The sequence below is a fragment of the Pelmatolapia mariae genome, linkage group LG3_W, assembly GCF_036321145.2.
Source record: "Pelmatolapia mariae isolate MD_Pm_ZW linkage group LG3_W, Pm_UMD_F_2, whole genome shotgun sequence".
Classification (NCBI taxonomy): domain Eukaryota; kingdom Metazoa; phylum Chordata; class Actinopteri; order Cichliformes; family Cichlidae; genus Pelmatolapia; species Pelmatolapia mariae.
The window spans coordinates 22,469,456-22,492,005 of record NC_086229.1 but is presented as its reverse complement, the minus strand read 5'-3'; the positions used below and the strand labels follow the sequence as shown (position 1 = coordinate 22,492,005).

General features: G+C 42.0%; 2 protein-coding genes across 2 annotated transcripts in view; both read left to right on the top strand.

Annotated features, from left to right (window-relative positions):
- Positions 1-498: 498 nt before the first annotated feature.
- LOC134624283 (uncharacterized) lies at positions 499-21,497 on the top strand. The gene is made up of 10 exons (XM_063469248.1): positions 499-587; positions 1,429-1,776; positions 3,470-3,802; positions 3,890-3,988; positions 5,523-5,849; positions 8,714-9,040; positions 13,975-14,298; positions 20,303-20,629; positions 20,989-21,315; positions 21,390-21,497. The coding sequence occupies exons 1-10, from the start codon at positions 551-553 to the stop codon at positions 21,479-21,481; spliced, it is 2,541 nt and encodes an 846-aa protein (XP_063325318.1). The 5' UTR covers positions 499-550; the 3' UTR covers positions 21,482-21,497.
- A 616-nt stretch (positions 21,498-22,113) lies between these two features.
- The window catches only part of LOC134624286 (uncharacterized), a 64,636-nt gene continuing 64,199 nt past the window's right edge, over positions 22,114-22,550 (top strand). Inside the window, exon 1 of the mRNA XM_063469252.2 lies at positions 22,114-22,180. The gene's annotated coding sequence lies outside the window, so the exon portion shown is untranslated. The remainder of the gene's footprint in view (positions 22,181-22,550) is intronic.

Here is a 22,550-nt window from a genome sequence, read left to right as displayed (position 1 = left end):
TCTGTCAGGTGGAGGCGGAGGAGGGGGCGGAGTCTGTCCAGCTGCCCTTCAAAACCACAAAAAACCTGCCTGAAGATGCTGAAGTCGTGTGGATGGACAGTGATTATAACACCCACCTTTGTACGAACTCATTGGACAAGCCTGACAAACAGCACCAGGTTTACAGAGACCGAACGAAGATGAATGAAGACCTGCTGAAAACTGGAGACCTCAGTCTGATCCTGAAATTTAATTTGTAAATGTATAAAATGTTTTGAGAAAGCTTAAAAACCTACTGTCAGTTTTGTAAAGTTTAAAATGTAGTTTCTAAATTAAAGTTTCAAATAAAAGCAGAATATTAATCCCAAACACATGTTACTAAAAGCAGTGCATGGTCAGTTGTGTAGATGCTGCATGTTGTTTCTCCTCTGAGTTTAATTGTGAAAGTCGTTTGCTATAAAAAATATTTTATTTTGAAGGATCAACAGGAAATGATCAGGTTATCTTAAGAACACCAAAGTTTAGGAGCATCAGCAGCTGTGTGTATTTGTTATCAGGACTTTAACTGGAGATGAAGATGTTGCTGCCACTCCTGCTCCTCGTACTCGGTAAGAGCGCTCTTTGAATGCAAACACAACGACACAGCTGTTTGTGCTTTTAGACAACATAAAGTCTGTAACATGAGTTTACTGGATGCAAACTGACTGTACTTGACTTTATTCCTTCTAACCCCCTCTGGGACTTCATGCAGGGCGCTCACAGGGTCACAGTTGAGTTCATATCTGTTTAAGATGAACTATCTGTGCGTTCCAGACGTCTGTTTCTTACTGATAGAACCACAAACCTGCCAGAGAGTAGTGACGTTTGACAAGATTAACGACTATGGCAAAAACAGAAGAAGAAAAAAGTGTCCAATGATGCCGATGAAAATTGGTTGTGTTGCCAGCTGTGTGTAACATTGTCAGTGGTGACACTTTTATGTGTTGTAACACTGAGATGTTTATTTACTAATAAACTGTTTTCTCTGTGTGACTGTGTTTCTGCCTCATTTGATCTTGCTGCATGGTGAGGTTATTTATTAAAAACAGAGAGACTGTGGTGTCGTTGTTAGCACTGCTGTCTAATAACAGGAAGCTGTCTGAGCTCAGATCTGCTTGAATCTGTGTTCATTTCTCAACCAAACATAGATATAAATAAGAGATGTTTCCTCCTTTCACCTCAGTGTTGTTCAGACATCCATCAGTTTTCTTTAACATCCTTTGATGTCCTTTCAGTCAGTGTTTGTTGGACAGGAAGAATCCATGTTTCAATACTTTTCATAAAACATGGCTGAGAGTGACGTTACATATTCTGCAACTTTCTGAAACCACTTTATATGAACCCAATGAAAAAATCCACTGCATACACATGATAAGTGTTTTTGTTGTGTGTGCTTGTGTCTCCTTCCAGTTTCCCAGCATGCCCTGGCTCCGGTTGTGGAGGTGTACGAGGGGGAAATATCTGTCCTGTTGCCTTGCAAGTATTCAGGTTTTATACCTGAAAACCCCACAGTGCTGTGGACTCGCAATGATCTCAACCCCAAATCTGTCCACCTACGACGAGAGGAAACAGATGATCTGAAAGGGCAACACCAGCGTTACAGAGGGCGCACATCAATGAGGCCTGATGCTCTGGACACTGGAAACTTCAGCCTCACTCTGAGAAACCCCCAAATGACTGATAGCGGCAACTACACCTGCTCCATTGGAAATGAAAGGGTGGAACGGAAACTGACAGACATACAGCTGCATGTCAAAGGTACGAAACCCAACACCTGTGATTACAAAGGTCAAACTAAAGAGTAACAGAAAAGATCTTTCTAGTTCTGAAAAAACTGATAAAATAGTGATAATGTTTTCTAGATGCAACCACTTTGGAAACATCAAAACATGAACACCAAAGAAGAAGAAAATAGAATCTTATTGGTACAATTTTTGGTGTTTCTACTAAATCTGGATGATTTGATACAGAAATTCTTACATGTGCAGGAAAACCAGCAGCTCACAGGCCCAATAGGACAGACAATAACACCACATGACTGTTACTTATGTGTGATTACTAACAGTAGTACTGTGAAGACCTGGCACAGTTTTGGCTCACAGTCTATCCTGATATTTTTCATGCAGAATAGAGATTTTAAAGACTTGATTATGGATGTCCTATAGTGTGACTGCTGCTTCTTTGGTTACAGAACATCTGGAAAATACTCTCAGCCCTTCATTTGTTCCACATTTTGTTTTGTAACAGCCTTATTCTAAAATCAATGAAATCAGTTTTTCACCTCCAAATTCTACCTGCACAGGTAGAATTTGTGGGATATTTTACAGTAGTAGTAATATAGCTGTTGCTGTTTTTTTTGAGTTCAGGGTTCATGTGAGTTCATAAGTTTTTAATTTGCGTTTAATTTAATGAAACCATTATGTGTTTTAATTAAACTGTTTTTAAGGATCACATTTGTCTCAGCGTGCTGTTATTTGGACATAGGTGATTTAATTTAACTAGTTTACGATCATTTCACTTTCTTTTGCTCTCCAAAAGAGACAGAGCCTAGTAGTTTTTAAACAGAGTACAGCAAATAATATTCATCCCTTTAGAAATAAACTTTTTCTTGTGATACTTCTAAAAACACGTATTCTCACCTAGTCATACTAGCCCTGAACTCACATGAACGAGCAAAGCCACCTACTACAGGGGGGCCACGCACGCGTACATGCACTCACATGAACGCGCGGGGTGGGGTGGTGGGGCAAAAAAAACAGCCACAGCTATATTACTACTTACAGTGGAAGAACTAAAAGGTTTCTTGAATGCACCAATGTATAGAGACCTCCTTGATAGCACTGAGCAAAGTTTGTGATTACATGTTATTCTCATTTTTTATTTTTAATACATTTGCAGTCATTTAAAGCAGTACCCTATTGTTGCGGGGTATTGTTCAATTCAATTTTATTTACACTGCGCCAAATCACAACAACAGTCGCCTCAAGGCGCTTTATATTGTAAGGTAGACCCTACAGTAATACATACAGAGAAAACCCAACAATCATATGACCCCCTATGAGCAAGCACTTTGGCGACAGTGGGAAGGAAAAACTCAATTTTAACAGGAAGAAACCTCCGGCAGAACCAGGCTCAGGGAGGGGCGGGGCCATCTGCTGCGACCGGTTGGGGTGAGAGAAGGAAGACAGGATGAAAGACATGCTGTGGAAGAGAGACAGAGATTAATAACAGGTACGATTCAATGCAGAGGGGTCTATTAACACATAGTGAGTGAGAAAGGTGACTGGAAAGGAAAAACTCAATGCATCATGGGAATCCCCTGGTATTGTGTGTAGAAATGTGAGGTGAAAATTAATCTAATCCATGTTGGAATAACAAAATGTGGAACAAGTAAAGCACTGGGAATACTTTCCAGATGCAATTTTTATATTTTGGTTTACTCTCCTCTCAGACCAAGAACTTAAGGTGGAGGTCGTTGAAGGATCAGAGTCTGTCATCCTGCCCTGCAAAACAACACCTGACCTGCCTGAGGACACCAGAGTGGAGTGGACGAGATTTGACAGAGAACTCATGATGGTCCATAAGTATTCAAACAGAAGTGACCATCTTAAGAACCAGGACGACCTTTACTGTGGTCGCACAAAGATGAACAAAGACCTGCTGAGAACTGGAGACCTCAGTCTGACCCTGAAATACCCCACAGAGAGAGACAGTGGAGGATACATCTGCACCATCTACAGGGACAAAGACATCCTGAGACAGAAAGTAGTGCTGCAGGTCAAAGGTCAGACATGTAGATAAAAACCAGGATACAGTGCAGGACATTGAGGTCAGAGTTCAAAGGTCATGTTGTTTTTGTATTTTTCCACAGAACCGTTTCCACCCTGGGCCACAGCTCTCCTGGTTCTCCTGGTTCTTCTTGTGGTTTCTGGAGGTCTTTTATTTTATTTCCGGCACTATTTCATGTCAGGTGAGTGTCTCCTACTACACTACCCATAATGCCGATGGTTAGCAGGTGTGCTCTGGTGGCTCCTTGACTGTGGCTCACACAAACTTGTTCCAGAAGCTGAAAGAGTTGAGAGTTACAAACAGCTGATACAGAGAGCTATAGACAGATCCAGGGTCAACGTGATGAATTTAGAACCAGTAGATTAAAGCTCATCCAGGCCTTTATGTCTTTAAAACATGCCTGTAACTGATTTAACAGGTATTAATCATAAAAAATCAAATGTGTATGCAGTAGCGGTTTTCGATACAGGCGACATGGGCAGTTGCCCGAGGGGGCAGCATTTTTTATTCTTTTTTGCTCGCACCCATGCTGCATTGCATAGGCACCGATCTGTTTTCTATCGCCGATTTGCGGGCGCGCGCTCCATTTGCGAGGTGCGCCTGCTGCTTGCCCCACAGGGAGGAGAGGGGTGGGCGGCGAGGAACTCTCTGGCTGACTGGAGTGCCTTCTAATAACTGGCTTGAGAAATGAAAAGGAAGAAATCACCAGACATCATGACATAAACTTTGAAATTTGCATCGATGTGTTCCCTGTATTCTATCAGATCCATATATGCGGGCAGTGAGCCGAGGCCCTCGGTGCGCCTGCTGGCTGCTGGTGCTGTGCTGAAGTCTTACACACAAGGGAGGAGAGCTGGGTGCTTCCAAATAGAGCACATTTCATTAATAATATTGTCAATCCAAGCCCATTATGTTACAATTAATTTTCCTGGGTTGTGCGAAATCGCAGAAAAAACCCTATACAAACTGAGTCTGCGCAATAATGTGTAGGGCTGTTAGTTTATGTTGTGATTCTCAGGTTGGGGGATGGATCTTGATACTGGAGGGCAAAATAAATACGGCTTTGGACAAGAAAAGGTCAAAGTCATCAGGTGCCCACTTTAGAAAAAAAAAAAGAAAAGAAGAGGAGGAGAAATGAGCAAAAGATACAGATAAGCAGATGTGTCATTGGATAATGGCAGGTCATCCTGAAACAATCAGAATCAGAATACTTTATTAATCCCTAAGGAAGTTATGTGGGTTACAGTTGCTCGACGAAGTTGGTAAAAATAGTAACAGTAACAGACTAAACTCCAAACAATACATTATGTTACAGATTTCACACATTTAAGAAAAAGCACTAATATATACAGATCACTCAGTTCTAAATATCAAGGACTAACAAAGGTGATTATAAATAATCACCCAGGGCGCCAAACAGGCTGGGACTGCCACTGTGTGCATCATCTGCATGGCAATCATACAAATCTATGAATAATTTTTGTGTGTGAAGAAAGCTCCTCATTTACATGAACAAACTGGAATCTATCAGATTCAAACCATTGCAGTGAATTTCCTTTAATAACTCTGGTGTGTTCTAGTGTTTGTAGTAAAATGTTGAGGTCTACACTGGGGTCTAACAGGACAAGCACAGGAATAAGTCCACTGTAACAGGTCATAAGTAGACCATTAGCAACCTTCACTACAGCTCATGTTGTGCTTTGTTGTCCTCTCAGTCCCCTGGGTGGAGGTGGATTCAGGGGTGGAGTCTGTCCAGCTGATCTGCAAAACCACACTTCACCTGCCTAAAGATGCTAAAGTGGAGTGGAAGGACAAAGACGACAGGAAGGTCCACGTGTATGAGAACGGCTCTGACCAGCATGAAGAACAGGACGATAAATACAAGAACCGAACAAAGATGAAGAGAAACTTACTGGAACCTGGAGACGTCAGTCTGACCCTGAAACACCCCACAGATGGAGACAACTCCACCTACACCTGCACCGTCTACAGCAGGGAGGGAAACATCCTGATGATGAAACAAGTGGAGCTGAGAGTCAGAGGTCAGTGCTGTAGATACAGGTCAAAGGTCAGAGGTCAGACACATGATGGTGGTTCAGTCTCAGTGGGCTCCATCCAATAATGTTACAGTGTTAGCATGTCTGATGTTTGTGGCTGTTTTGGTTTTTATTTGATTTCCAGCCAAATGTAAAAGCTTCAGCAGATGAACTGTAGGAGCAAAGTTCATGTGTGAGACTTCATCTGAAAGGTAACATCTTCTAGTTTCTGAACATGTGTTTGTTTAGTGTAACACTTCTGGAGTCGTTACAGTGTACTAGGACCAGTTAGGTTCGACTACTAGAGTAGTAATGAGTGTAGGATGTAATAAAGACCACAGACCAGAAAATAAGTTTAAATTGCCGGCTTATTATTTTGAAAAGACAGAGATAGACAGATTACATAAAACATTAAACATCACACATTTAAGGAAAACAAGATATTATCTTTCCCCTTTTTGTTCAGTAATTTCTGTTAATTTATCCTATTTATTCCAAAACCTTTTATTTGGCTTTAAAAGGATGTTATTTTCAACCTAGGTTATTGTCTTATTCATTTCAAGTTCTAAGTTCAAGCTTATCCTTTGATCTATTTGCATTAACACTGTGTTATTTAAATCAAGTTTAGTTCTTTTATGCCCAAGATTTAATTTAAACTTGGTCTAAGTTCAGCTTTAAATTTCAACCATTCCTTATTTTGTTTTAACCCAACAAAATTATTTACATTTCCATTAACACCATTACAGCATTAAAATTGGTTGTCCAAAATAAATTACAAAAACATGTAAAAACTGAAAACAATTCAGCAAAAGGCTGAACAAATCCCTTAAACAAACAAATAAAAGAAAATTGTCTCTGTGTCCTTTATAAATCCTGGAATTGCTCTGAATGATTATCCAGTGCTTTGAAAGTCCACTGTTCTTTTGCAGAGGTGTATGGATTAATCCTACCAGTGTTTTAGTGAAAGAGTTCAACGTCCAGCAGGGGGCGGTTTTCCTTTTTCCTGCTCGGTACAGTTCAATGGGTCCCTGGGTGGCTCGCCATCTTGTTTCTCGCTCCGCGGATCAAACTCCGAATCTAGCTCGGCATTTCCCGATCCAAACCTTAATGGCCTACCATAACAACAAAGCAATATAAATAAACATTTGAAAATAACACAGGGGTAGCCCTTAAATAACAGTAAAAGTCCGTTTTTCCAGCTTATTTAGCCGTAAATGAGGTGACGCCAACATGGCGCGCTGAAACACCGTCAAAGGCCTTTGAACTGCAGCCTGTGTGTCGGTTAAACACCAATCCACCGTTTTTTAACATAAAACAGCATAAATCTGCTACCTTGACTTCCCATTTGCATGAAATGAACAATATAATACAACAAAACATTTCTTGCATGAAATAAAATACAATTTCTGAACTCACCAAGTCCCGTTCGGTTACGTTCACAACGTCACCAAGGCAAGGACAGGTCGGAAAAACAAAAATATATTCTCCAGAGTACAAAAATGACTTTATGTAAACTTCTGGCTTGTTTTTGAATATTTTTTTTCACTCGTTTAGGCAGCAGCTCTGCAAGGACTATCTGCATTTCTCCCTCTCCAGCATCAAAAAGAAGGAACAACCCGATTGGGTGTGGCTGATCATAGGAGTCACGCTGCAGCGTACCCTTTCACAATAAGAGTCTGAACACATATTTTAGCCATTTTACCTGAATTAACATAAAAACACCATGAATTAGCAAGTTTTTTAACCTTTTAACATATGTTTAAACACAAATGAAATCTTATACCATGAATTATATCATTGCTGATGTTTTTAATGAATTTTCAAACCATTATGTTCTATTAATTGACCATTTATCACCTGCAATATATTTTTTATGACTGTTTTTACTAACAGGCTTTTATTTATTGACAGCTATGTTAACCAGGGTTACATTAGCATGTGGCTAAAACACAGGCTAAGCTAAGTCAGTTCAAATCTCAGTAAAAACCTTCTTTGGTCCTCATCTATAATCAGTCATATCTGAGTCACAATAACTAGAAGATGATTTCTAGCAGAGCTGTGAAAATCTCCACATCCTTTCTCCATGTTATCATCCAAAGCTGTGTGAAGTTTCAGAGCTCTGCAGCTAACAGAGACTTTCAGTTTGCTGCTCTCTTCCTCTGACAGCTCCATTCTTAGGGAGCGTTAGTTCTCTGTTTCACTTTATTCCACTTATTCAGTCTGATGTTCTCTGATCTGTTTCTCTTGTTTAGTGTCTTAAATGCTGCCAGTGCCTCTCTTTGCTTTAACCAACCTTTCTCTTTATTTCTGAGCTTTTTAAGGACTTTAACTGATGCATCAACCTTTGAAAATGGAAAGAAATCAGTCAGATTCATGGCTGCATCAAAGTGTCACATGTAGTTCTCCCACATCAGCTGGATTATATCTATAGCAGCAAACAGCAGCTGATCCACAAATCTTTGTCTGTGTTAATAAAGTTGGATCAGTTCAAATAGTTTGTTGCTCTGCACTTGAAAGCAGCAGTTTTTCTAATGCACCACCTTCATGTTTCCTTCATATTTGAATCCCCCTGTAGATACTGACAGGTAACCATGTCACACAGAGCTCAAGCCTTTGAATCCAGCTGTGATTGTTGATTTTCTATTGAATGGACTTTTTCAAATCCAGCTGTAGGCCTGTGTTAACAGCAGCTCCAACAGTCTGTTCACTGCTTTCTTCCTGTCAGTCTTCATCTTTCTGCTGCGTCTCCTCTTCACACTGACCACTTTCTATCTAACAGTGAGCTCCCAGTGAAGCAGCAGCATTCAGCCTGTTAGAGTCAACACAAATGTCTCCATCCAAGCTCATGTTGTGCTTTGTTGTCCTCTCAGTCCCCCAGGTGGAGGTGGATTCAGGGGTGGAGTCTGTCCTGCTGATCTGCAAAACCACACTTCACCTGCCTAAAGATGCTAAAGTGGAGTGGAAGGACAGATACAACAGGAAGGTCCACGTGTATGAGAACGGCTCTGAGCAGCCTGAAGAACAGGACGATAAATACAAGAACCGAACAAAGATGAAGAGAAACTTACTGGAACCTGGAGACCTCAGTCTGACCCTGAAATACCCCACAGATGGAGACAACTCCACCTACACCTGCACCGCCTACAGCAGGGAGGGAAACATCCTGATGGAGAAACAAGTGGAGCTGAAAGTCAGAGGTCAGTGCTGTAGATACAGGTCAAAGGTAAGAGGTCAGACTCATGATGGTGGTTCAGTCTCAGTGGCTCCATCCAATAATGTTACAGTGTTAGCATGTCTGATGTTTGTGGCTGTTTTGGTTTTTATTTGATTTCCAGCCAAATGTAAAAGCTTCAGCAGATGAACTGTAGGAGCAAAGTTCATGTGTGAGACTTCATCTGAAAGGTAACATCTTCTAGTTTCTGAACATGTGTTTGTTTAGCATGTGGCTAAAACACAGGCTAAGCTAAGTCAGTGCAAATATCAGTAAAAACCTTCTTTGGTCCTCGTCTATAATCAGTCATATCTGAGTCACAATAACTAGAAGATGATTTCTAGCAGAACTGTGAAAATCTCAACATCCTTTCTCCATGTTATCATCAGGGGCGGATCTAGAGAAACTTTCTTAGGGGGGCATGAGGGTGGCAAGGAAATCAAGTGGGGTGGCAAAATCAAAGTCCTCTTTTTTTCAAACACATATGCAGGTGGTTACATATGGTTAAAATGATTCAAATGCAGTAAGTATACACGTGTTTCATATAAATATAGTCTTTAACTGAATTATTTTCTGTAGCCCATATAATTAAACACTTTAGTTACCTAAAACATGTGAGTTTTGATTATATGTACTGTACAGCCTGTATAATAAATAAATATGTGGCCCAATAAGTATAAAATCCAGAAAGCAACAGAATAGGGGGTGGTTGCTTTATGAACACAAATCTAACTTAAGTTTCATACTTTTTTGATAGAAAAAAAATCAAATTGTTGCTTAAATGTAAACAAAATGTCAGAAATCTGGAGTCATGAACAACAATTTAAACTTATTTTTTTCATGTTTTTTTGGTTTATCCCTCTGAGGTCCAAAATATAAATGGCCATTTTTGACTCCTTTTGAATTTACATTTGTATTTCACCTTCAAATTGTTTCTTTCTTTTCCCCTTTCCTTCCTTGGTATCATTCTTTTCAGGACAACCTCGCATGTCTGAATTTAGTTGTTTTTTTTTTATTGACATACTGTATTAACACAACTGACCGAAATCACACAAAGAACATAAAATCCTAGTAGTAGTTTCATTTTTTACTGTAAAACCTACAGAGGTGTTGAGTAAATTATTTTTATAACTTGAAATGCAAATATAAATTGTACAATTTGGAAATAAAAATGTGGTACAACCATTTAAAAATATTACTGTACCTTAAATGAGAGAACAATCAGTCGTTACAATAAGATGCCTCACAAATTATTTGTGCCAGTAACAAAAAATAAAATAAAAATTGACCTCCAAAGGACGAAGGAGACACCACAGGGATAAACCTGCAGGCCTGACAGCAGGAGGTGGATCACTGCTACTGTTTTCACCTGGAGACAGAGTTTACATTGCAATCAGCCTTTGTGACAGTCATTAGTGCCCTCACTGACACACAAAACAAAAACTACACAACACACTAACTATACAGTCCACGCTAAACGTCACAAATTTCCACCATTTCAAAACTCTCTCTGTCTCTCTCGCCCGCTCGCTCTGTCTCACTGCTGTCGCTCCTAAAATGCCCCCCTTTTTCTAAAGAACCAAATCCCAGGTGTTGACTTAAAAAAAACAAAAGAGCAATGTGGTACATTTTTCCACCCAAAGGTGCTTTTTCTTTTATTTCTTTACTGTTTTCGCGCTGTGTTTAGAAAAAAAAAAAAAAAAAACCCGTGACGATAGTGTTTAGAAGGAAATCATGGCTTATATATATTTTTTTCATCCTAACTCCAGATTTAGTGGCCTGTCATCAAAATTTTAAAAGCTGGTGTATACTTTGAAATCCGAACTTTCAACAATGGCTGAAAGACTCAGCATGGCGGCAGCTTGTTGCTATGTCAGCTTAAATCAGTCATGTGAGTTGGAGGTGCAGCCTGTCCGTGGACCACAGAGGATTAATAACACTCACCTTCATTCCATTTCCAGAGTGTAACAACCAACCACCTGTGTGAAACCTGAAATTCCCATGGTGTTGTTCAAAATGTGCTCTGGCACAATCACAAGCATCACTTGCTACTGAAAACAAGAAATGAAACCGGTCCATACTATGGGCTGAACCATTTGTAAATTGTGGAGAGGGGTAACACTATGCAATATTTCAGTTTTAGAAATTATATTCACTATTAACTGTAACTACGCTCAAAGTGTTAATGCTATCTTATTTTAATAAACAACACTGTCATATGCAAAACTGGGGTGGCACTTGGGGTGGTGAGAGATCATTTTAGGGTGGCACTTGCCACCCCATGCCACCCTTCTAGATCCGCCCCTGGTTATCATCCAAAGCTGTGTGAAGTTTCAGAGCTCTGCAGCTAACAGAGACTTTCAGTTTGCTGCTGTGGTGGCAGATTTCTTTTCTCATGTATTAATCATATATTTTAACCATATCACTTTAGTATAGTAAGAGCACTCCTGTCACCAGTTTGTATGCATGTGGAATGTGATCACAAGTGGGGCCCAAGTTTTATTGCACCTTCACAGCAAACTCATTTTCCTCTTGAGGGCTCTGGATATCCTGTTGTAGATGAGGTGATGGTTGGTCGGAGCTTTTCTTAGAATGAACAGTTAAGGATCTGCTAATAATTGATCTGCTGTGGAATGTTCTTTGTTTAAGAGCGTCTGTGTCTGCGTATATAAGATGTAAGGGCGGTGGCCACAATTCAGAGATGGTCCTGGTGTTTCACTGGGATGCTCTCTCCACATTGCAATGTGTTTATTAAACCCACTTCAAATCAAGCTCACTGGGTGTGTTGCAGGTTATTATTAAAATTTCCATAACACTGCTCTCTTCCTCTGACAGCTCCATTCTTAGGGAGCGTTAGTTCTCTGTTTCACTTTATTCCACTTATTCAGTCTGATGTTCTCTGATCTGTTTCTCTTGTTTAGTGTCTTAAATGCTGCCAGTGCCTCTCTTTGCTTTAACCAACCTTTCTCTTTATTTCTGAGCTTTTTAAGGACTTTAACCGATGCATCAACCTTTGAAAATGGAAAGAAATCAGTCAGATTCATGGCTGCATCAAAGTGTCACATGTAGTTCTCCCACATCAGCTGGATTATATCTATAGCAGCAAACAGCAGCTGATCCACAAATCTTTGTCTGTGTTAATAAAGTTGGATCAGTTCAAATAGTTTGTTGCTCTGCACTTGAAAGCAGCATGTGTGTGGCATTATTTTTAACAGGCATTTATAACAGGCATCTCCAAAAACATTAGAGCACTTATGCAAATATGTGATGTCTTAATAAATCGAGCAGATATTGGAAGTTTACACAGCACCATTCTTGCATGAAAATATCTTAAAAGTTTATTTTGTGACCCAGAAAGAGTAATATTTCAAACTCCGCCACTCTGTGTTCATCCGCCACTGCCTCGTTTGAGTTTTGGACTAAATGGATTCTGGGATATTGCATTTCGTCATTTCGAGCTGATTGGAGACCAGAACAGCCAATCAGATTTTTTGCATCCAAGTCTGTGATTGGTTGGTTTTGTGGCACAAATATAACGGTGTACAGAAAGAGTTGAACGTGCACGGGCAGAAATGTTGAGAGTGCAAGCAACACATTGCGAGCAAGCGCAAATGCAAAAACTGAGCGAGAGGGGCTGCTATTGTGTGTGTGTGTGTGGATAATAGCAAACACTGAAATACATTTTTTGCACGCAGCAATTAATTTTGTTCCCTCAGATTTAGCTTTTCTTCGCTCAAAATAAATTTCTCCTCAAAATGCAACACTTGCACCTGCAAACTATTTTTTACGTGGGCTCAGAATAGTGGCACAAAAATAACGCCATACATGTACAGTTCACGAGCAAGAACTTCACAGAGCTTCAGACTGTCTCATGCTGTGTTTGCTAATGTTAGCAAGTTTAATGACAAATAAAGGACATTTAAAGATTTCAAGGAGGGAAATACTCGTTTTTGATTCATTTGAAGTGTTTCGATAGGATTCAGTGAGTTAAAAAGTAGGGTTAGCATGTAAGCTTGCTAAAAGTGTTAGCACATGTGCGACGTTTGAGCTGTGTAAGTTACTAAGTTTGATGTGGAGAAACTAACAGATCTAAGCATTTGTAGCCCACATTCTGAGAAAAGTTTAAAGGCTCATGTTTGTGTCCAAAATATGAAAGCTCTTTGACGCAGCTTAAACAGGCAACTGTTGTCAGTTTAAAGATGTTTGGTCTTTATTTGATAGAATAGAGAGAGACAAGGAGACAGATTGATTTTCTATTGAATGGACTTTTTCAAATCCAGCTGTAGGCCTGTGTTTGTGAGCTCATTAACAGCTGTTTATTTAGAGATACGTGGTCCTCACAGGACAGCCACTACAAACATATGATTTTATAGAATATGATGCATTACTGCAGATTCAACACAATAGAAAGGATTTGAAATGAGCTCAGCCTTAAACATGTGCAGCAGTAATATTGATCCATAGACACTGATGGGAACATTTTTTCTGCACAATAAGTACTTTGACTTTTCAGACTTTATGTCCAATTTGCCAGTACTGCAGTTTTGTGTGTAGTGAGGTGTTTTCATGGTGTTTTATTGGTGCTTTTACTAAAGGAAGGCTTCTATCAAATTCTTCCAAATGTTGTCAAACTGAGTGAAACTGTGTGATGAAGTGAGTGTGACAGAAACACTCAGACTGTGTTTCTCTGCTTCATCAAGTCAAATCTGGTCCTCAGAGACTGAATAAAGTCCTGTCCCACTAACAGCAGCTCCAACAGTCTGTTCACTGCTTTCTTCCTGTCAGTCTTCATCTTTCTGCTGCGTCTCCTCTTCACACTGACCACTTTCTATCTAACAGTGAGCTCCCAGTGAAGCAGCAGCATTCAGCCTGTTAGAGTCAACACAAATGTCTCCATCCAAGCTCATGTTGTGCTCTCAGCCACCCAGGTGGAGGTGGATTCAGGGGTGGAGTCTGTCCAGCTGCCCCTCAAAACCACACTTCACCTGCCTGAAGACGCTAAAGTGGAGTGGATGGATAACAATGCAAAGGTCCACGTACATGTGAACGGCTCTGACCAGCCTGAAGAACAGCACCAGGTTTTCAGAGACCGAACGAAGATGAATGAAGACCTGCTGAAAACTGGAGACCTCAGTCTGACCCTGAAATACCCCACAGATTGGGACAACTGGATCTACACCTGCACCGTCTACAGCAGGGAGGGAAACATCCTGCTGAAGGAACAAGTGGAGCTGAAAGTCAGAGGTCAGTGCTGTAGATACAGGTCAAAGGTCAGAGGTCAGTGCTGTCGATACAGGTCATGTAGGAGTTTATTCTCTAAAAGCTTTTAGTTTGAATCTATTTTCAGTTCATTCAAATAAAATAAATTCTTTGATGTTTTGATCTAAAAGCAAAAACTGTCAGGCGGAGCAACTGTGTGTTTAAATGAACAGACTAAGAAGACCATTAAAAATTGAGTTGAAATGATCCTTACTTCAAAATAAAAGCCTCTGGCATGATTTGAGTTTAGATCAAATCAATAGTTTTGTTAGTTTAGTCTAAATCAATGTAAATGTATTAATATCAATAGTTTTAAAGCTGCTGAGATCATTCAAACACTTTGATCCAGTCATTTGGATGTTGTCAAATGTCAACCAACCAACACCTGGGTGGAGTCCCAGCTGAAGCTGAGAGATACTCAGAGATCAGAGACAGAAGCAGCTGTATGTAAGCGTTCTACAGGACGGCTTACACAAACCTGATGTTACTGATGTCTCCTAGATAGATCTCATGGACCAAAGGCTCTCTGTGTCATCTTGGCTCCAGCTGAACTAAACTGAGAGTGAATTTGGGCTTTTAGGGAGGGGTGAAAGGTTTCAAGGATTCAAAGTGTTAATTGTCATGTGTCACAAGAGAAAAGGGCATTTCTCTGTGCAATGAAATTCTTTCTCTGCTGTCCACCTACAGATGCCGGTCAATATATACAATAGAAATGAACATATAAATACAAACAGTACAAATAAATACATAAGGACAGAAAGAGGAGACATAATATGGAGATGTGAAACATAGATTTGTGCAAAGAGCTATAGCTTAATATGCTGGCTTAATATGCAGGATGTCCTGATGTGCAAAAAACATTATTATTACTGTTCAAAAATGGGTCAGCTGTTCAAGAGTCTGATGGCAGTGGGGAAGAAGGAGTTATTGAGTCTGGATGTTCTGGATTTCACACTTCTAAACCTTTGTCTCGAGGGCAGAAGTGTGAACAGTGCGTGTGGGGGGTCTTTGAGGATGGAGGCAACTCTCCTCTGGACTCTGCGATGGTAGATGCTCTGCAGAGAGGGCAGCGGAGTCCTGAAGATCTTCTCCGCAGTTGCTATCACTCTCTGCAGGCGTTTGTGGTCCATAGCAGTAGTGCTGCCGTACCATGCAGTGATGCAGCTGGTCAGTGTGCTCTCCACAATGCAGCTGGAGAACCTGCTCAGGATCTTGGCCGACATACCAAATTTCCTCAGCCTCCTCAGGAAATACAGCCGCTGCTGAGCCTTCTTGACCAGCTGTGTGGTGTTCAGTGTCCTGGTGAGGTGCTCAGAGATGTAGACGCCCAGGTACCTAAAGCTGCTCACCCTCTCCACTTCAAGGCCTTGGATAAACAGTGGCTGGTGAGGCCTCCTCTTCTTCCTCATGCCCAATATCATCTCCTTTGTCTTGTCAGTGTTGAGTTTGAGGTTGTCGTCCTCACACCATGACACCAAACTGGCCACCTCTCTCCTTTAAACCACTTTATCCCCTCCAGTGATGCGAACTTCAAAATGATGTTATCTTTGTTGGTGACACAGTCGTGAGCATACGGGGTGTAGAGGATGGGGCTGAGGACGCAACCTTGTGGAACGCCAGTATTTGTAGTAATGCTGGCTGAGGTCCTGTTGCCAATCCTGATGGACTGGAGCCTGCCAGTCAAAAAGTCCTGTACCAGGGTTTCAGTTTCTGCCTAAAACCTAGTTAATTGAACAGAGAGATGTGGTCAGACTGTCCGAAGTGGGGGCGTGGTGTAGCCCTGAATGCTGTAGACATGATCCAGGGTGTTCTTGTCACGGGTAGCAATGGCCACGTGTTGGTGGTATTTTGGGAGTGCAGTCTGTAAGTTGCATTTATTAAAGTCACCAGCAACGATAAAAACAGCATCTAAATGAGTAGTCTCTAATGCACTGATGATGTCATGGTTTGCCGAGCGCTGCCGTGGAGTCAGCTCACAGCAGGATGTAAACAATGGCCAGAAACACAGCTGAGAACTCCCGCGGCAGATAGTAGGGGCAGCATTTCAGCATTAAAAACTCCACAGTACTTGTGGACAGTCTGTACGTCTCCACACCATGACTTATTAATCAACGCACACACACCTCCCCCAATACCCTTACCGGAGGCTGCAGTCCGGTCTCCTCGGTATACGGAATGGGTCTGCAGCTGAATGGTGCAGACTTTGTCTGAGAGCCAGGTCTCGGTGAAAATAAGAGCGCAGCATTCTCTAATTCCCCCCCCTTCTTGCGTCGCTTACGTTGTTGTTTCCGAAGTGCTATCCTGGGGTCAGCTGAGTCACTAGGGCTCGGTGTTTCAGGCTCTTCCTGGGAGTGGTGGTGGCGGTGGCTGCTGAGGCGGACAATGACTTGAAGTTCCGGTGGAAGGGTGAAGTCCAGAGGATTGTATGTGTTACCGATGTCAAGTAGTGCCTGTCTCGGGTATGTTAATAGTGTACTGCACTTATCAAGTGCAAACAAAGCAAAAAGTAAACAAAAACAAACAACAAGTCGGCATCTGAGAGCGGAACAAACAAACACGTCTGCCTCAAGGGGCAACATGTTGAAAGCAGAGCGCTGTAAAGGAAAGGGCTGTGATTGGTTCATAACACGTCAATGAGAAGAAAGGAAAGCTTCAGAGCAACATGAATGAAACAAAGTGTTTTGATGACGACTGAAAGCCAAAACTGTGACTGAAATCAGAATCCAGTTCATCTCCAGCCCTGTCAGCAGTTCCAGCTGTAGTGCTGTTACAATAATAGTCATCACTTCTAGTTTCACAGCAGGAAACTGGGAACATTCAGCGTCTCAAAGATTGACCTGTTAGCACCTGCAGACATTGTTGAGCTGGGTCTGCTGATCTTGTGGAGGTCTTCATTTCTCCACTATTTGGAGAAGCTTCAGCAGGATCCACAGTCAGAGTCAAAGTGGAGTTCTAGCATGGACGTAACGCTTCAAGAAGCTTCAGACAGACAGTGTTCTCCAAAAGTTCTGCTCTAAAAGGAAACTTTGAGCTGGCTCTGTAATTGTTGTAGTCAGAAGGATGGAGGCTGGATCTTTGATGAGTGCTTGCACACAGGCTGTCTTTAAGTATTCTGGGACACAGCCAGAGGACAGACAAGTGTTCATTATTGGAAGCAGCCGAGGGGCAGGGACATCCCAAACCTCACTCAGGAACTTTGGAGGAATCATATCTACACAGCTTGATGAGCGTTTCAGTTGTGCCACAGTCCTTCAAAGCTCCTCCACAGAGACTGGCAGAAAAGAAGATCAGATATTGTGGCTGGGGTCGGGGACATCAAGAAAAGAATCAGGAGCTGCTGTTTTGGATTTCCTCTCATTCATTTGATCCTTCAGAAAGTTTAGAAAGTGAAGACGTTCCTCACTCGATGCCGTAATCTGATGAAAACTTGCAGGATGTCAAAGACGCTCCACTGAGCTCCAAAGAGCTCTGGGCTGTGCTTATTAGAATGAATTAAAGGAGAGAAATAGCCGGCCCTCGCCTCGTTCACCTGTTCATTGAAAGCAGTCGTTCATGCTTTCATTTCTTGATGACGGAGCTGAAGATTCACCTTCTTCCGTCTCCTTTCTGCCCTCCGGCATTGTCTTTTCAGACTGTGAATGTCTTTGTGGATCCAGGGCAGCGAGCGAGCACCACGTTTAGTCCTGATCTTAAAAGGTGCAGTTGAATCTAAAGTGGATGTACAAAGGAGGTTCAGATCATTCAGAGTGTTTGTGTGTGTGAGGGAGGAGGAATACCAGTGGTGGTAGGAAACACTGATGAACATGTTTCTCCTGTTTCCTCGTGAAAAGAGCGTCAGCGTACTGACACAGCTTCTTTTGCCTGATCACTTGGAAAAATGATCTCAAACAGAATCCATCAATGATCAGATAGAAACACATCAGCTCAAAGCCTGGAGTTCATACTGAAGCCCACAGTTATATGTAGGCCAACAACACGCTGTTTGAAACCAATGAATTTACTGTACTGAGGAACTCTGTGGCAAATGAGTCAGTAAGATCATCAACATGGATCTTAAAATCAGCAGCTCAGATCATGTGATCACACATAAGAACCATGGAGCAGGAAACACCTGAGAGCTCCAACTCTGATGGAGTCTTAGGAGGGCGGAGATACCTGCACAGATAGGAGCTGTTTCACACTTTAACAAGCAGCACCTCCAAACTACACCCTTCATCCACCTTAATAGGGGAGCATTTGAAGCCAAACCTCCACCCACCCAGCCACTTTCTCTGGGCTGACTGAAACAATCATATGTGGGGTCAGAGTTCACAGACTAGACAGTCCTCTCCAGATTTCATCATGTTTCTGTTCAAAACATCAAATTAAGCTGAGGGGAAGTTGTAAAATCCTTCAGAATAAAAGCCTGACTATTCAGAGCTCCAACATTAAGAAGAGCAAAGTGAACCAAGGTGGATGGAGGCAGCAGAGAAACTGTAGGGTGGAGCTGAATGCTTCATCAATGGGATGATGCAGCAGATTTTCTCCACCTTGCACAAACTGTCCTGTTAGTTATTATGACTGGAATATCCAAAATGTCTCCAGAGGCTCCGAGTCCAGCTGAACATGTATTAGTGTTTAGAGTGGAACTGAGATGATAGGGACTAGGACCTGGGGGACGTCAGTCAGTGACGGAGCGGTCAGCAGGTGTGGGCAGGTGTGGACAGGTACTTGATGGAGTGTTTCCTGCACGCTGGACTCCATATGATATGTTAGCAGAGAGTATCTGGCTCCTGATTGGTTGAAGTGGAGCCCATCTGCTGCAGAAAGATGCCTCCTGTCCCAGAAAACATTGAAGTTGTCTCTAAAGCCCAGGCTGTGGGAGTCACACACAGAGGAGAGCCAGGTGTGGAGGCCTAGCAGCCGCCCAAACGCCCCACGGCCACAGGTGGGAGTGGGGCCGCAGATACAAACACTACGGTGGGCTTGTTTCACAGCCTCACAAAGACACACAAAGTCCAGTTTGAGGAAGTGGGAGCGCTGTTTGGAATCCGGTTTGTGTCCATGTGGATAAGGATGGTGTCGGCCTCCGGACGGGATCGTATTCTGCCAGGAAACTTGTCTAAAATGTCCCAGAGCGTCGGGCCGGGAAAAGACAGAGCGGACGCCTCCTTTATTGTGAAATTCCTCACCATGGTAACTGAACACATCAGCTGGTCTGCAGCAGGTTATGTTCAGAGTTTGAGGCTCAAATTGGCTCAAAGTGTCCCATTTTCACTGATTGTTTCCCGACGACATGCTTCAAGTGTGATATGGATCCTCTGCTGAAGGAATCTGCTTTCTATCCACAACCTGTTGATCCGTATCTGACTAACAGCAGCGCAGGAAGCCCTGCAGTTATAGAGAAACTGTCTGAGTCGCATTGTTGCTGCAATTTACCTGCAACTGCTGATGAAGAAAAAGTCTCAATGTGTTTGTGTTTGGTCCTAATCTGCTGCCAAGTCTGTTTGACACTGCTGGATTTCCAGCTGATAGATGACAGATTAGAAACTGATCAGTCTATTGATCACACAATATTCCATCAATAGAATTGATTTGACTTTGATTTGTGTAACAAAGTGATTTCCACGTCTCCTTCATGATGTGACAGTGTCAGAGCTGAATGCACTTGTAGAGTATCATGTTTTTATGGCTCACATTTAAAGTGTTCCAGCTCTAATGTACAGCTGTCATATTAGAAATAGAAGCAGCTCTGATTTTAGTGCTCAAATAAATCTATGAAGTGATGAATTCACACATGAACAGTTTTCTGCAGCGTTCCTCTCGGCCTTATTTGCAGCTCCACTCTTGATTTTACTCTAATAATTATTTCTCTCCATGAGCTGTTTCTCTGCCTGAAGGAGGCGCCACTCCATCGCTTCATTTAGTGCAGAACAAGAGTCACATGATGCTGCTCTGTCAACACCAATCACACTTTGTACAGCTCATGTTGTGTTTGTTGTTCTCTCAGTCTGTCAGGTGGAGGTGGAGGAGGGGGCGGAGTCTGTCCAGCTGCCCTTCAAAACCACACAAAACCTGCCTGGAGATGCTGAAGTGGAGTGGGAACGTAAAGAACCTGAATACAACAAAGTCCACTTGAATGGGAACGGCTCTGACCAGCCTCACAAACAGCACCAGGTTTACAGAGACCGAACGAAGATGAATGAAGACCTGCTGAAAACTGGAGACCTCAGTCTGACCCTGAAACACCCCACAGAGAGAGACAGTGGGAGATATGTGTGTGAAGCGAGGAGGAACGGACGGATTAGATATAAAACAGTGTTGCTGAAAGTCAAAGGTTTGTTTGTTTAATTATTTTGTGTGTGTGTGTGTGTGTGTGTGTGTGTGTGTGTGTGTGTGTCTGACTGTCTTGTGTCTTCTCTGCATGGAGAGCTCAGGTCCAGGATTTTAATTACTATTTTATTTTATATTTTATTTTTATTTTTTAACTTAATTCAATGTATCATTTTTTTGTCATGCCATGTGAAGCAGCACTTTGTTTTCAGCTGGGAGTTGACTGAAAGTGATATATAGTTAAATTGCTTGCTTCTAGATTTATGTCCTTGCTCTGATCTGCTCCTGTAGTTCAACTTTCTCTACAATTTTTATATCCTGCTGCTGTCCTTACAGCTCATGTTGTGTTTGTTGTCCTCTCAGTCTGTCAGGTGGAGGTGGAGGAGGGGGCGGAGTCTGTCCAACTGCCCTTCAAAACCACACAAAACCTGCCTGAAGATGCTGAAGTGGAGTGGGTACGCTATGAACCTGAATACAGGAACGTCCACGTGTATAAGAACGGCTCTGACCAGCCTGACAAACAGCACCAGGTTTACAGAGACCGAACGAAGATGAATGAAGACCTGCTGAAAACTGGAGACCTCAGTCTGACCCTGAAACACCCCACAGAGAGAGACAGTGGGAGATATGTGTGTGAAGCGAGGAGGAACGGACGGATTAGATATAAAACTGTGCTGCTGAAAGTCAAAGGTTTGTTTGTTTGATTATTTATGTGTGTGTGTGTGTGTGTGTGTGTGTCTCACTGTCTTGTGTCTCCTCTGCAGGGAGAGTTCAGGTCCAGGATCAAACAGGGGACATCAGGAACAGAAGCAGCTCCATTGATCCGACTCCTCTGATGGCTGATCAATCAGTTTGATCTGTGTGTTCTTTCATTATTGATCAGTGATGTCAGAGTGGAGTCAGTGTGATGTTGTTGTTGTGTGTTTGAGACTTTTAGTGTCCATGAAGGTCTCTGCTGCCGTAGATCCTCTGAACTGTGACAGAGGTCTCACTCTGGAGGAAACTCTCAGCACTTTCCAGCAGCTCCTCCATCATGGAGGACGTTCCCTCACTGTAACAGGTGGAGAGGAAGCACAGGTGGATCCTCTGAGGAAGAGGAGCATTCCTACAAACCACATGATCACATGACCAGAGGGGCGTGGCCTTCAGTGGTAGTAATAAAGGAACAGTCCACATGTTCTACTTTGAAGGCTCATCTCCAACAAAGCAGACCTGTGATCACTTTAACTCAGTATGATGGATTGTTTGGATTTGTCTTTGTTTCTCTGGATTTTTTCTGGAGGTTTTCTGCTGTAAATGGAGCCGTGTTGTATTTTCTTTTGAACAAAGCTGAGCATAGTGAGGATCAGATTTGAAAAATGATCACAGGACTGAGACAAACAATGAGAACAGATGAAGTTAGTTTGGACTTCCTGGTGCTGACTCTGACTGAGGTGATGTTTCACAGAGCTGAGTGGATGCTAACAGTTTCTGTGCTCTTGATGGATCTTTCTCATCTTTTCAACATCTCTGCTGGACATAATCAGGAGTCTGAGTCAGCACATCCTCACTGCAGGTGTGAAGAAGGAAACCTCACATACAAAATGATGTAAATGTAAAAAAAAGGTTTTGACAAAGCTTAAAAACTTATGTTTGCATGAAAAGTGGGAACTAGCACTAGAGATGAGGCTGATCAAGCAGTTCCTGGATGCTGTTCAGTGCCCACACTAAGGTCCAGTTTTTTTTAACTAAAGATTTAATTTGTTGCTTTTCAAAAAATCTATTCTTGATAATCCCGTATTGTATAACTAACCTGTTGAATGGAGTAAAGTCTGTTCCTTCAAATATATGTTCCAGGTATTCCTTTACAACTCCAATCTGAGAAGTTTTTCCAGCTGTGTGTATGTTTGCATGCAATTACTGAAGACAGTCATTTTTAGAAACTC